Source organism: Ipomoea nil, unplaced genomic scaffold, assembly GCF_001879475.1.
Source record: "Ipomoea nil cultivar Tokyo-kokei standard unplaced genomic scaffold, Asagao_1.1 scaffold2704, whole genome shotgun sequence".
In the NCBI taxonomy this organism is placed as follows: Eukaryota; Viridiplantae; Streptophyta; class Magnoliopsida; order Solanales; family Convolvulaceae; genus Ipomoea; species Ipomoea nil.
Window position 1 is genome coordinate 2,644,345 of NW_017619132.1, and position 13,657 is coordinate 2,658,001.

Below are 13,657 nucleotides of genomic sequence, written 5' to 3' on the forward strand. Positions count from 1 at the left end.
GAAACAGTTAAGAGTGACAATGGGATTATTTTATCTCAACAACGGTATATGAATGATATTTTAAAACGGGCTGGAATGTCTGAATGCAAACCCCTTTCTACACCTATCTCTATCTCGAAAACTGTCCCCTTCAATTCAGATCTATATGATGATCCCACACAGTACAGGAGTCTAGCTGGAGCACTGCAATATCTCACTGTCACACGACCTGACCTATCCTTTGCAGTTAATCAGTTATGCCAGCATATGCATGCTCCCACCATATCACACTGGGAGCAACTCAAACGGGTACTCAGGTATGTTAAGGGAACAGTTGATCATGGTTTACGCATACGACGGTGCTCATCTAGAGACATTCATGCTTTCTCTGATTCTGATTGGGCTGGTTGTCCTGACGATCGAAAATCCACGAGTGGTTTTGCTGTTTTCTTGGGGAGTAATCTTATATCATGGGTTTGCAAGAAACAGAGAACTGTTGCCAGGTCATCCACTGAGGCTGAATACAAAGCTCTTGCAGATGTTTGTGCTGAGGTTCTATGGATTATGTCATTATTGCGTGAGATACAGATTCCGGGTATTTCCATTCCAAAATTATGGTGTGATAATCTAGGAGCTACATATATGAGTGCCAATCCAATCTTTCATGCCCGCACCAAGCATGTGGAGATTGATTATCATTTTGTTCGTGATCGAGTAGCTTCGTGCGATATCCAAGTCAACTTCATCTCCACAAAGGATCAACTTGCTGATATCTTCACCAAAGCTCTGCCTGGACCTAGATTTTCTTCCTTAAGGGACAAGCTACAGGTTACTAGTATACACTGTGCTTGAGGGGGAGTATTAGGACTCTATGTATATGAGTCTGTTTAGAACTTCTTATCCTTGTCACACTGTGACTCTCTACTTCTTATCATTGTCACACTGTGACTCTCTATTCTATATATTCACATCATCTGATCTCATTGTAATTAAGTTCAAGAAAATATAATACAATCAGTTCTCATCCTAACCACTTTCCAATGGCTGAAAATCTCTAGTTTTTTTTAGTACTGTTACAAGAACATAAAATATTATGTTATTTTACATTCTAATATGATTTTCATAAAAATTAAATATAATTTTCTAAAGTATAATCTAATGTTCCTAGATCAACTTTGAAGAACGACAAGCACAAATATATAGGATAAGTGACATTTTGTCACAAATTTGTCCCGTGAATGATGTTTTAATTGATTAATTTTTGACAAATTTTGCACTATATTGCACTTTTAATTGTTTTTTTTTTTAATTTTTTTTCTAGGTAAGAATGAGGTATGTGTGGAACAAGCTTAGAAAAAGGCATAGGTTGGTGCAAATTAGATTCAATTGTGGCATATAGCGAGTGTAGGACACGACATAACTTTGAAGACTAAAGGAATAAGGTTTAATTTGGAACTTTAAAGTGTGTCACGATCATCTCCACGTTATGAGGAAGAGCGTGAAAATTCAGACCACGTTCAATTCTATGAGTTCCAAACACGTGGACCGTAGTCGTGTGACGTAGAGATTCAAACTCATGACCTTTGGTTTGACTCTGATATCAAATTGAAGCATGTGTTCCATCTCAACTAAAAGCCTACGCTTATAGTTGGATTGCACATTAATGGTTATATGCTTAGCATAATCATGGTTATCGCGCTGACTCTCACATACACCAAGGATCAGAAACTAGAGATCAACCATCACAAATAATAATACACAAAGTTCTTGATGATTTATGATTTGGATTATATATGTTCATGCAAATGTTTTCTTACATGAAAAATCCCAAATTCCTGATGTATATATAAATCACAATATGACCCTATCTGTAAAAGAAGAACAAAGAATAGAACAAACCAATGAAAGTGCAGAAAAACACAACATAATGCTCTCTAGTCCAGCAAGCTAAGCATTAATTCTGCAGGTGGCATTTGTTCTGGATTTTTTCTCTCTTGAGAGCCAAGAACTTAGCTGCTATTTCGTCGTAATCCGGGAGCTTTGGATGAACGTGATCCGGCTGTTGAACTGGGAACGAATTGGATCGAGTAATGCTGTCCATAACGACACTCTCTTTAGGCCTTTCGGGGGGCATAGTTACTGCCCTGCAGACATATGGTGGCTGATATTTATGTTTTCTCTTCCAAGAATCAATGTTTTCTGCAGATGATGAATCGGAACTGTCTTCTCCACTCGCCACGCCTCCATCTGATTCCCTGTCGAAATGTTTGTACACTATAAAAGTGAAGAGGCAAGGCTCATATATACTTTCTTGATCTGCAGAATATGATGATCTATTTCTGTCCTTGACTAAAATCTTCATATGATGCCTTGCCTTGCCATTATAATTCTGGAATGACTTCCCATAGTATATCGCGGTTTGAATGTCTCTAATCTCCCGAGAGACCGATCTCCTGCTCAGCTTCTTAGCAGAACCATTCCTGAGCTTTCTTGGCTCCCCTTTCACAACCCGCGATTTAGTCTCTGCATTTAAGGTTTCTGTCTTTGAATCCGGAGATGGGTTGAACATGAACAGCCTTTGATCCTGCAAGTATGCATCTTTGCTCACACTCGATTCGAACTCTGCAATGTCGTCAAGATACACCATTTCCTCCTGCAATTTCCCGAAACTTTCTGGGGAAGATGTGGCAGCTCTACCCCACTTTTTTTCTCCCAAACCTGGGAATTCCCCAGCAGGCTTCAACCATTTCTTTGATTCTGATGAGCCATCGATCGACACAACCTTTCGTTCTGTCTCTGCAGCAGCCTCGGAACCCTTCTGCTCATCTTTACTGTCACTGTTCTGAACATCATTTTCCTGCAATTTCAAAACCATCAGAACATTGTAACAATGTTGAGCATATAACCATTAATGTGCAATCCAACTATCAGCTTAGGCTTTTAGTTGAGATAGAGTGTGGTATCAGAGCCAGACCAAAGGTCAACACATATAACCATTAATGTGCAATCCAACTATCAGCTTAGGCTTTTAGTTGAGATGGAGCACATGCTTCAATTAATAAAACACACCTGTTTTTGCCATTCAGAAGTGTATCCAAGGAGCAAAGGCCCTTGCTGGAAGCAACTCCTGGTAATTTCATCCACTAATTTATACTTCACATCATCTGAGACAGACCTGATTGCCAGATTCTCTTTTATCTGCTTTTAATGAAGAACTTTAGCTTCTGAATCTCAGGATTATATACACAATATCATCAAAAGCAACATGATTAACCTGGCGATTCACGAGATTTCCAGGGAGCAGATCAAGAGCCACTGCTGCAAATTTCTGGCCATAACGTTCTGCAAAGAGCTTCCTTATCAACAGAAGCTCTGGCAGATCACCCAATCTGGCTGACGAATATATGAGAGTCGACACTGCTTCGTTGATGTCATTAGGACAGTCTCTGCAAAAACACCAAAGAAATTAAAGATTCAATCAAAGCACAGAATGACAGAACCATTGAACTCATTCATCATTCATATGTTGTTGTTAAGAATGCTCACTTGTTCTTGCGGATGTAGGGAAGATTAATTATGATAAATTCACAGTAATTGTCCAACAGTTCATACACTGCCAGCAGATTTTCATCCATAAACAGCTGCTCAACCTGAAAAGTTCAATCTTTACTAGTTAATTTTATTTTTTTTGCAGAATTTAGATTAACCAACCCTTAATCCCAATCTAATTTGGGAAGAATTGTGCAAAACAGACAGAGAAACATCAGTTTAAGAATGTTCCATACCCTGTCAAACACAACCTGATGATGTCCATCTCTGAGAAGCTCACACAAATCCTCCCTTAACTGTCTTGCAATGCAACTTCTCTTGTTCTTCAGCAGCTTCAGCCTGCACTGCACCCTCCCAATCAACTTCTTGCTGCAAAAAACCACGAAATTCGATCAAGAACAACAATAAGTTACAAACAAACCAATTTTATCACTCTTTTTTGAGTGACAAGAAAAACCCAGAGTCAGTAAATCCCGCTTTGTGACCCTAACTAGCAAAGGACCAGCCTAAGTTGTCCATAGCTAACCAGCACAAATCAAGAAGGCCAATAAGTCGCCCCTGATGGGAGTCATCATTCTTAACATACCATTTGGAAGCTTTTCTCCACCCAAAGAGCTTATCAAACATGGCTGCCAATTCTTGGTTGCTGCTTAAAAGGGTAGATGGAGAAGAAGAAGAAGAAGAAGAAGCTGAAGATCATTCATCTAGAGCTGGGGAACTTGTGGAAAAGAACTGTGAAAGAAGACAGTGAACATGAATCAGCCATGGGATTATTGATTAGCAGCTCCAAGAATTGAATAAGGGGACCAAAAGAAAGGATCATATGGAGTAGGAAGAAGATGAACTGAATCACTGGTGCCCTGACAGTTTAGTTTTATTTTAATTAATTAAATTTCTTTTTCTTTCATGAGTCTTATTGGGCAGTTATTTTAGGATTGTGGATTAGTGGAGATGAGTTGGTTTGACAATAACAAAAACTATAAATGAACTGGGACATCTTAGTATTCTATAATTATTCTCAGATACTGTTCGTCTTGATTGACATCAATATGGATAATACCCAGCCGGCATCAAAACATCAATATCAATAATATGGAGTATCAACTATTAATCATAAATACTAACTGTTGGTTTTAAGACTTTTGAGGCAGCACCGTCATAATAACAAGAATATAGGAAAAATATGGAGAAAATATATTGAAAGAATATAAGTATTTTATATCGATAAATATTGCTAGTGAATATTAAAATTTGTCCCCTTTCTCCTCTCTGTGAGCCACTTATACATATTTTGGACCTAGAATTCTACCAGGAATAATGAAACCTACTTTTATTACATTAGGAATAATAAGTTTAATTCTTGTTACATTATGAATAATAAGTCCATATTTTTTTTAGACTTCTTTGATCTAATTACTTTTTTAGGTCAATCCATGTAGCGCAAACTTAGTATACCATCCATTACTAACTAAAGTTAAACTGATTTCTGTATTACACTTTGATATATTATGGAGTATATATGTTTATATAAGAACATTGATTCTCGAATCTTGATCAACTCCTAGGTAAACTGCTCCACTTTGTCGACAACCGTTGGGCAACGAGAATGCGGAGTTAGTTACAGAATTTCAGCCCTCCTGCATTTCTTTTCACCCACTTTCTGATTAGATTTGTCAGTGTCAAAATTTGCCATCACTATTCGAAAGTAATTAGGTAAACTTATCTTATAATCATAGTTAGTAAAAGAAGATAAATAAACTTAGATTGTCTATATCTTTTCAAATCAAAAAAGTTAATTAATCGAAAACAACAATGTGAAATTTTGAATGCCACGGAAAATATATATGGAAAAAAAATGGTTTAAAGATGTTAGAAGGTCTGGGCACATAAAGACTAGGATTCTGTAAGCATAGAATTAGTCTGAAATTGAAATCTAATAATAATAATAATAAATAGTTTGGAGTTAAATTTGTAACTTTATAATTATGACGATTATATTTTTTTTTTAGAAAAATACTATATGTATTCCCATGATGTAAATATTTGTATTGGACCTACAAAAAAAAAGAAGTAAAATTTAAGGAGTAGGATTAGGAAATATATAGTAATAATAGAACTCTTTTTTTTACTGCAATGGAAATCTTAAAGCTTACGCACTGATTTCTTGTCGGGTTTAAACACAGGTTTCGAGAGTTTTGTTGTTTTGCAGGAGTCAAAGGAGCAGGTTATCGAACTGGGTTTCCCTCCAAATGAAAACTTTATCACTTTTAGGAATTTTGATTGGGTTTGGTAACCAACTCAGAAACTGATCTGTGTGGGCGTGGCATGCGAATGTGGGAAAACGTGACATCCTCAAAACTCTAAAGTGCGCATGAAGCTGAAACCTAGGCAGTCGCTAATCATTGCGCCCACGCACAACTAGGTCAGACGCTCTTTCCCTACTGCTACCTATCATGCTTAATTCCATCTTGTAGCTCTGGGACTGTAAAACTGTTGGCCAGTAAAGCGTGCAGGTCAGGTGTTTGTTGTATTGATCCAAAGACTGGTAAAATATTGAGAAGTTAATTAAGTAAAGGAAATAACTTTGAAAAATTTTGTTGGTTGGAGATTTCATTTTTAGACTAATGAGCTCTGTGTAACCTTCATACTCGATCAAAAGAACTAATCTTCAAAAAGATGCAAGATTGGAGTGAAAAGGGCTTTTTTTTTTATTTTTTTTTTATTTCTGGGTTTTTTAGTTGTTCTCAGCCAGTATGTTTGACAAGTTGACACTGTTAAGTTTGAGCATCAGCAATTTCTTGAGCCAGTTCTTCAGTTAATCTGTCTGCACGGTCATCTTGGCCTCCTGCAAAGCTATAGATGCGAAACGCGAGCTGAAATGCCCTCCATAGTAGCTTTACGCTCCCTTGCATTTTCCCTTCACTTGCTTCCCTTCTTTCCTGTGGTGGAAATGAACATGTTATTTACAGATATACACTCTGAAATGCAGAAAAATGTTGTGAAAAGAAAGGACTTCTAGGCTGAAATAAGCATAATATGTCATTTTGTGTCTGAACTTTTCAGTTTTCCAATGTTGGGATTATAGATTTATAGTACCTTGAGTGCCAACTCCATGCAACTTGAAGAAATGTCCACCATGGATTCTTTCACTCTGACTAGGATGTTGAAGTCAAATGAGATGTTGTTGCTCTGAAATTTCTTTGCCAGCTCATCCTTGTTTCTTTCCACAACCTCTATTTCTACTTTAATCTGTTTCCCAAATTTGATATCTTAGTTAAATTCAGGTGAACATCGATACGCCTTAAATTTTTGCTCAAATTCTAAAAAGTTTACCTTGTTGAAGAAGCTCTCAACCGTATCCAGAAACTCCCCAAGAGGAGGCTCTATCTTCCAGTTCTGCAAGGTGTCAATAATTTCTTTCAGTTTCGAGTACAACGCTGCTGCTTCCCTCAGCGATTCCAGTTTCTTTACGGGGAAATCTTCGAACCTTGTCAGAACCTGAACCTCATAGCATTTGAGATATCATGTCTTAAGAAATACATATGTTTTATATGCCCTCTTAATACTTGAGCTTATCAAAGTTCACCTTAGTTTCATCGGTTAATTTCTCTAGTTGTTCCTCCACTGCCTTGTGAAATTGCAGGAGCTTCTGTATGTCCTTTGTCTGGAAAGAATCTATGGCTGCTCTCAACTGGATGATTTCTTGATGGTGTTTACTAACATCTTCCTCGATAAGCTGAAAATATGCTGATCTGAAATTATCCAAAATCCAAATAAACATACACCCTTTATTACACTGCCAGAAACAGGATTGAGTTGAATGTGTTTATTGATCAATGATCAATGATCAATGTACCTCTTCATCATCTCTGCAATTGCGTCATCCAATCCTTGTTTTTCCCCAGAGGTACCCTGAACCCGAGTTTTCTTTCCCACTGCATTTTTCACCTGCTGCACCTGCCCCTCCACTTTCCTCTTGAGAGTTTGATACCATTTCACCATCCGGACTGATCTTTTCAGTTTGCCAATGGCCTTCTTGGCACAGAGTTTTTTTGAAGCCTCGGGTGGTGGAGGAGGCGGTGGAGCAGCCCCCGGTGCCATTGCTGCCACAGGCTTTGCCTGTGCTGGTTTGGCAGGCGGGCAAGGCTTTGCCTGTGCTGGTTTGACAGGTGGGCTCTTGCCAAGATAAGCTAATCTAAGAGGCTTTGCAGGTGAAACCAGAGGGAAATTTATTGACAATGACCGTAGCAGAATTCCTCTCTGCAATTCAAGACTGGGATTTGGTGGAGAAACTGGATGGCTTTTGGCACTGGGATTAACAGGATCATCATCATCATCATTATGCCATGAAGGCTTTCCAACCTAGAATTTCAGAGATTCATCAGGCATATTGAGCCATGCAGGTACCTGCAATTCCATAATTCATTAATGATGATTACCTGTGGTCTTTTGCTGGAATTTTTTCTTGATGGGGTTGATGGTAAGATGCATAACCCAATCGCCATGGTAAACCTTAGAGATCAGCTTCTCCGGTGCATCAAAGATCTCTCATTGGAATCTAACAAGACCGCAAATGCAAGAACAGCAAAAACATTCTGGGTTTGTGACGATTCCCAGGCTATTCATGTTGGCAGAAAGGAATTTCCGGGAGGTCGACGTCGGGCTCTGATAATACGAAGGTGGAAAAGAGAGCAGAAGGAGCTGTGGATCGATCTCTTCCTCCTTTTGAATGGCCGGAACCTTGTTCTTGCTGCCGGCCAGACTCTTCAATTGCTTATCCCTTCCCCGCCCTCATCAATTTTGGGGCCAATTCACATGCATACAAATATAATAAATTATTTAAGAATAGATCAAGGTTCAAAACTCGGGATTCCATTCCTTGTCTACATTTCGTAAAAATAGAGATATAGAAAATATATACAATGTTCAAAATGAGTTTTTTTTCCATTTTGGTCCTTTGACTATGGGTCATTCTCAATTTTGCATTCCGACTTTTAATTGCACCCAATGTGGTCCCTTGACTTTTAAAAATTACCCCAATTTGGTCTTCCGTTACTTTTTCCATCAATCAGGCGTTAAGTTGGGGGTATTTTGGTCCATTCATTTGCTGCGCGCCTAATATATCTGCCGGTCGTCTATTTCTTTGCTTTCTTCTTCATAGAGAAGTTCTTCTGCAAACAAACATCAAGAGCCCTAGATTTCTTTGCTTTCTTTTTCCTCTATTGCTTATGATGTCAACAACAAACGCCAAAGCTGCGAGTTCTTCGCCTCGGCCAGAATCATTTCCATGGAAATCGATTTCTTATCGGCGTCACCAACTACTCGGTCTTGGAAGAGCTAAACATGACGGGTGACCGGAGCTTTGCCGGACTTGACGCCTTTGCAAGCTTTATGGTCGCTTGATTTATCCTTCAACCTCTTCACCGGTGAGTTCCCTTTGTCGGTCACTAACCTCAACAATCTGGAAGTTCTCAACTTCAATGAGAATAGCGGTTTCACCCTGTGGCGGCTACCGGTGAACATCTCTATTGGAGAACAGCGCGCCAAGATTTGAAGAAGACAACGAAGCAGCAGCCAACTAAAGCTACTGAGTCTGCTAACACAAATAAATAGCATGAATGGGCATTTAGAGTCTTTAATGATCATCAGTTTGTTATAGCTTGTTATAACCATTTTTCCTCATGTATTTTAGCAGACTACATTCTCTGTTTCCATTCTGTAATCTTTCACTCAGATAATCAATGCACTTCTTTCTTCACCACTTTACGCGTTAGTCTTGAGTCATTCCATCAATCTCTGCAGGGCTGAGAAAGCTCAAGAGTCTGGTGTTAACGGCGTGCAAACTCTCCAGGAGAATCCCGGTGGGAATTGGGAGCATGCATGGCCTCACTGGTGGACCTTGAACTGAGCGAAAATGGCATGGTGGGAAGGATCCCGGGGGAGCTAGGGATGTTACCCAACTTGCAACTTCTTCAGCTTTATTACAACCAACTCGACGGACTAATCCGCAAAATCCCGGACTCCATTTCCTGTCTTCCCAAGCTACAAATCCTGCAAGTTTACAACAATACTCTCTCCGGCCAATTCTCGGCCGGTCTGGCTAACTCCACCACCTTGAGAATCTTGTCCCTTTACGCCAATTCCCTGTCCGGGGAAATCCCAGAAACTTTGGGATGTCATCTTCTATGGTCGTTTAAGACTTGTCGGAAAATCAATTCTCTGGAAAGCTACCACCAAAGCTGTGTAACGGAGGTAAGTTGAAGTGCATCCTTCTACTCCAGAATATGTTCTCAGGGGAATTGGCAGCAAGTTATGGGAATTGTTGGGGTGTTGTGCAGTTTAGAGTGAACTATAATTTTTTAGAGGGTAAGATCCCCGAACCCATATTTGGTCTCCCCCACGCTTCAATAATTGACGCGAGTAATAACAGGTTCAACGGCTCAATCCGCAGAACCATTTAGAATGCTAATAACTTATCAAAACTGTTCATCCAGGACAACATGATTTCCGGCACGCTGCCTTGTGTAATCTCTAGAGTTACCAATCTTGTGAAGCTTGATGCCAGCAACTTCTCTGTGAAGAAGAAAACAAAGAAAGAGCGCGCAGCAGATGAATGGACCAAAATACCCCTCAACTTAACGCCTAATTGATGGAAAAAGTAACGGAGGACCAAATTGGGGTAATTTTTAAAAGTCAAGGGACCACATTGGGTGCAATTAAAAGTCGAAATGCAAAATTAAGAATGAGCCATAGTCAAGGGACCAAAATGGGAAAAAACTCGTTCAAAATTCTAGCTGCGGTAATGTGAGGATTATGTTTAAAGTGGATAGATCCCGCCTCCTAAAATACTTTGTCGGGCTGGCGTTTGGAAGGCTATTTTTTTTTTTCTATACCTAAAATGCACCTTTAGATAGCGGCTGATTGGTTAGATTTACCTTCTTATGATCCTTCGTCAACCATGATCAAAATGTTGACTTCACTCAAAATGTGCTTGTTGGATACCCCGAGTAGGGTACCCAATTGAATAGGTCAAGTAGGTTGCCTGGTTAGGACCAGATGGTCGGGGCAACGAGTGGTCAGCATCCGGGAAGATGTAAGAACTGTGGGACCCAGGTGAGAGAGGAATGAATATTTCCCGATCTTCCTTGGGATTTAGGGCGAAATTTCACCCTTTTACATTAGGAAAGGGATCTCGTAACTTAGGGAACAAGGCCCAACATAGTTTACAAAGATTTCTCATTCTCAAATTTGTTAAGTTTTTTGTTAATTTTCTATTCTCTACGACTTGAGCATGTATAAATACTCCCTTGAGTTACAATGTAGGGGATTCAACTCTTAATTCTTGTCTCTTACTCGTTCTTGCCTCTTTTCATATTTTCAACATCTTGATTTCTCTTACTCTCAATTCTTTCTAACCACGCCTTTACAGATATAGACAATATTATTTATTGTTGGTCCAAGCACAATTAGAGTACTGTACGGAAATTATATTCTAGAGTATAATGCTTCAAGCTAATTATATTGAATCCATATTATTGGTGTCATAGTGAAACTTTACAAATGAGCTAACATATGGCACTACTCAATAACTATGATAAAACATAAATATGGCTTGATAGAGTACAAATTGTAAAATTAAGTTTTGGGGGAAGAAATTGTAAAATAAACATATAATAAAGCGAGATTAGCAGCACTTAATAACTTGAGCAGAAGAAACAACACGAATGGCGGACTTGGAGTTACAGTTCCCGATCGCACTAATCCTCTTTAACGACGAAGCAAACGAAACCAAAGCCGATTTCATCACCCTCGCCACCACTTTCCTCAGCTTCTCCGACCTCAATTTCGCCGGCGACGACGCTTCCAGCTTGTACCCTTGAAGGAAAACCTGCCGCCGCCTCGCCCTCTCGCGCCTGTAGCTCAAAGAACTCCACGCCACGGCGGCGGTATTGCGGCGGCCGCTCTGCTGCCGGCGGCTCCTCAGCTTCCTCGAAAACGTTCTCCAGCCGCGCTCATCGTCGCCGCCGCCGCCGCCGCTGTAAGGTTCCCTCCCTTCTCTTTGGATTTGATCCAACGGCTCGTAGCAATCGGCTCTCCGGCGAAAACGCAGCGTGGTGCTTTTTACTAGAGTCTCCATTGCAAGCTCAGCTCAAGCAAATGATTCGATCTGTAAGAAAGTTAGTCTCGTAGACTTGTTGATAGATCACTCCTTCATAGGTTACATTATATAGTATATGCTGATGATGTGACTAAAATTAAATGTGTTATTTAACCTAGGTTTGAATATGATTAAATTTTTCTTGTTTTCTTCCATGGCGGGCGGGAGATGAAGCTTCGTGTGGTCAACACTCTACACTCAACTTGGTCAAACGATCAACAACCATGAATTGTCATCCTTCCATACCAAGAAAGAAAAATTCGGTTGCGGGTGTGTGAAGCATAATTCTAACATTCTTTTGATTGAGCGCATAAGGTCCCAAAAAGTTGAATCTCCAACTCTAAGAGCCCCTCCCATTTTGGCACGATAAAATATTTATGAAGATATAAATCACGATAACGGATAACTCAATAGCTCAGCAAATAAGGTCAAATGCTGGTGCGCATACGAGATTTGTCCACTTTAGACATAACCTCACACTGTCGCTATCAAAGTTCGAATATTAATTTTTTTCTTTCAAATACTGTTTACTGAACCATTGAATTAATTCCGTGCAAGCTATAATAGCAATCTCCATTGATAATGGTTGATGACAACGTTAGGGAGTACTAGTGAGAGGTTATTGGACTCTAGAAGTTTGTGGAGTGATTAACTATGCGTGTATGTTTCGTCTTAAGCAGCCAATTAATTTGACTATGGAACATGTAAAATTGCCCAAAATTTTCATATTTGCGTAGTTATTCTATGTATGTTATATTAAATTTGGGGTCATTTTCTGTGACGGCTTGGTTTACCTTAGTTTATTTATCTCAAAATTATATTACTATTACTATTATTAAAAATTGTTGGTCTCGAATACCACATTCTTATTGACCAACTGTTTAATTATAATTTCTAATTAGACAACTAATCAATCATAAAAAAAATCATCTAAAACATTCTTATTGTTTGGCTTCTTTCTTTTTTTTTTTTTTTAAACTAAAAATTTAATTTAATAATTAATCAATTAAATTCAATTTAAAATGTAATCTAAATCGTACTTTGTCCTATTTAAGAAATATATAGCACTAATTTTGATTTTTTATTTGGATTTGCTTAGCTTGCTGCCTAATAAGAAACGTGGTATAAGAACTTTTCAAAAACGAGCATGTGACAATATTGGTTGGTTTTGTATTAATTGGATAATGATTGGTTTTTTCTTTGAATGGTTTAATTAATCATGCACATATGCCTATGGCTTAACAATCATTAACAATCGGAGTATTTATTTATTTATTAATTGATTATTGCATTAGGTCACATCTTATCTTATACTAAAATAAATAAATTAAGTTTATAAGATCAACTGTATGCTATTAAATGATTAATCAAAACTAGTAACGAAATGAATAACGTATATATTGACAAATCATTTCAAGCGTATTGGACATCCTTGATTTCTCTTGGACAAATACGAATCATAGTTTGAAGAAGGTAAGCGCTCTTAACCCACAATAGATAGATGATGATTTATTCAATCACATAATTTGGACTTCTAGGATGTGGCATCCTTGGAGCTTTCTATTTGATTTTACTGAAAGGTTAAATTTATTGGAATTTTCGTACTAGTAATAATCAATTAACAAGTTAAATTCTACCAAGTGGCTTGTAGTCCACTGCCACTGGTATCGGATTGTTCCCCTAGGTGGGAGGTGATGGGTTTGAACCTTGGTTGAGGCAATTAATGTGTATATGTAAGGTATCCCCTTTCTTAATATATATATAAAAAAAAACAAAAAAAAAAGTTAAATCCTTTTTCATTTGTTCTTAGGAAGATATGACTGTTTAAGATCGCTATTCTCTCCTATAAAGTAAAATGCATAACCAACAAAGAACAATACCAAGTGATAATGATTGTGGGATAAGATGTGCATAGATTCTCCTTAAGAGGAATTAAGAGCTAATTGTAGAAAAATTATAATGGTAAAGAGC

The 13,657-nt window shown here is 38.4% G+C and overlaps 2 protein-coding genes, 1 long non-coding RNA gene and 1 pseudogene across 3 annotated transcripts; 2 read left to right on the top strand and 2 right to left on the bottom strand.

Moving 5' to 3' along the window:
- Positions 1-1,746: 1,746 nt before the first annotated feature.
- Positions 1,747-4,476, bottom strand: LOC109155862. The gene is made up of 6 exons (XM_019303538.1): positions 4,115-4,476; positions 3,765-3,897; positions 3,526-3,629; positions 3,254-3,425; positions 3,049-3,177; positions 1,747-2,836 (listed from the first exon to the last, which is right to left on the bottom strand). Exons 1-6 carry the CDS (start codon positions 4,153-4,155, stop codon positions 1,934-1,936), a joined length of 1,482 nt encoding a protein of 493 aa, XP_019159083.1. The 5' UTR covers positions 4,156-4,476; the 3' UTR covers positions 1,747-1,933.
- Positions 4,477-5,854: 1,378 nt separating this feature from the next.
- On the top strand, positions 5,855-7,826 carry LOC109155871. The gene is made up of 3 exons (XR_002049946.1): positions 5,855-5,950; positions 7,172-7,435; positions 7,740-7,826. It is a non-coding gene; the product is annotated as an uncharacterized LOC109155871 (long non-coding RNA).
- LOC109155865 (uncharacterized protein At4g04980-like) lies at positions 5,949-8,073 on the bottom strand. Its single transcript, XM_019303544.1, has 6 exons — positions 7,968-8,073; positions 7,385-7,890; positions 7,115-7,280; positions 6,862-7,026; positions 6,625-6,777; positions 5,949-6,467 (listed from the first exon to the last, which is right to left on the bottom strand). The coding sequence occupies exons 1-6, from the start codon at positions 8,031-8,033 to the stop codon at positions 6,303-6,305; spliced, it is 1,221 nt and encodes a 406-aa protein (XP_019159089.1). The 5' UTR covers positions 8,034-8,073; the 3' UTR covers positions 5,949-6,302.
- Positions 8,032-10,178, top strand: LOC109155674 (annotated as a pseudogene).
- Positions 10,179-13,657: the final 3,479 nt, after the last annotated feature.

Coding starts and splice junctions, on each gene's coding strand:
- LOC109155862 (XM_019303538.1), bottom strand. CDS start 4,155: ATGTTTGATAAGCTCTTTGGGTGGAGAAAAGCTTCCAAATG. Junction 3,630..3,764: donor ATCAGGTTGTGTTTGACAGG/GTATGGAACATT, acceptor TGAACTTTTCAG/GTTGAGCAGCTGTTTATGGA. Junction 2,837..3,048: donor CTTCTGAATGGCAAAAACAG/GTGTGTTTTATT, acceptor TTGAAATTGCAG/GAAAATGATGTTCAGAACAG.
- LOC109155865 (XM_019303544.1), bottom strand. CDS start 8,033: ATGGCGATTGGGTTATGCATCTTACCATCAACCCCATCAAGAAAAAAT. Junction 7,891..7,967: donor ATTCCAGCAAAAGACCACAG/GTAATCATCATT, acceptor CTGAAATTCTAG/GTTGGAAAGCCTTCATGGCA. Junction 6,468..6,624: donor GCATGGAGTTGGCACTCAAG/GTACTATAAATC, acceptor TTTCCACCACAG/GAAAGAAGGGAAGCAAGTGA.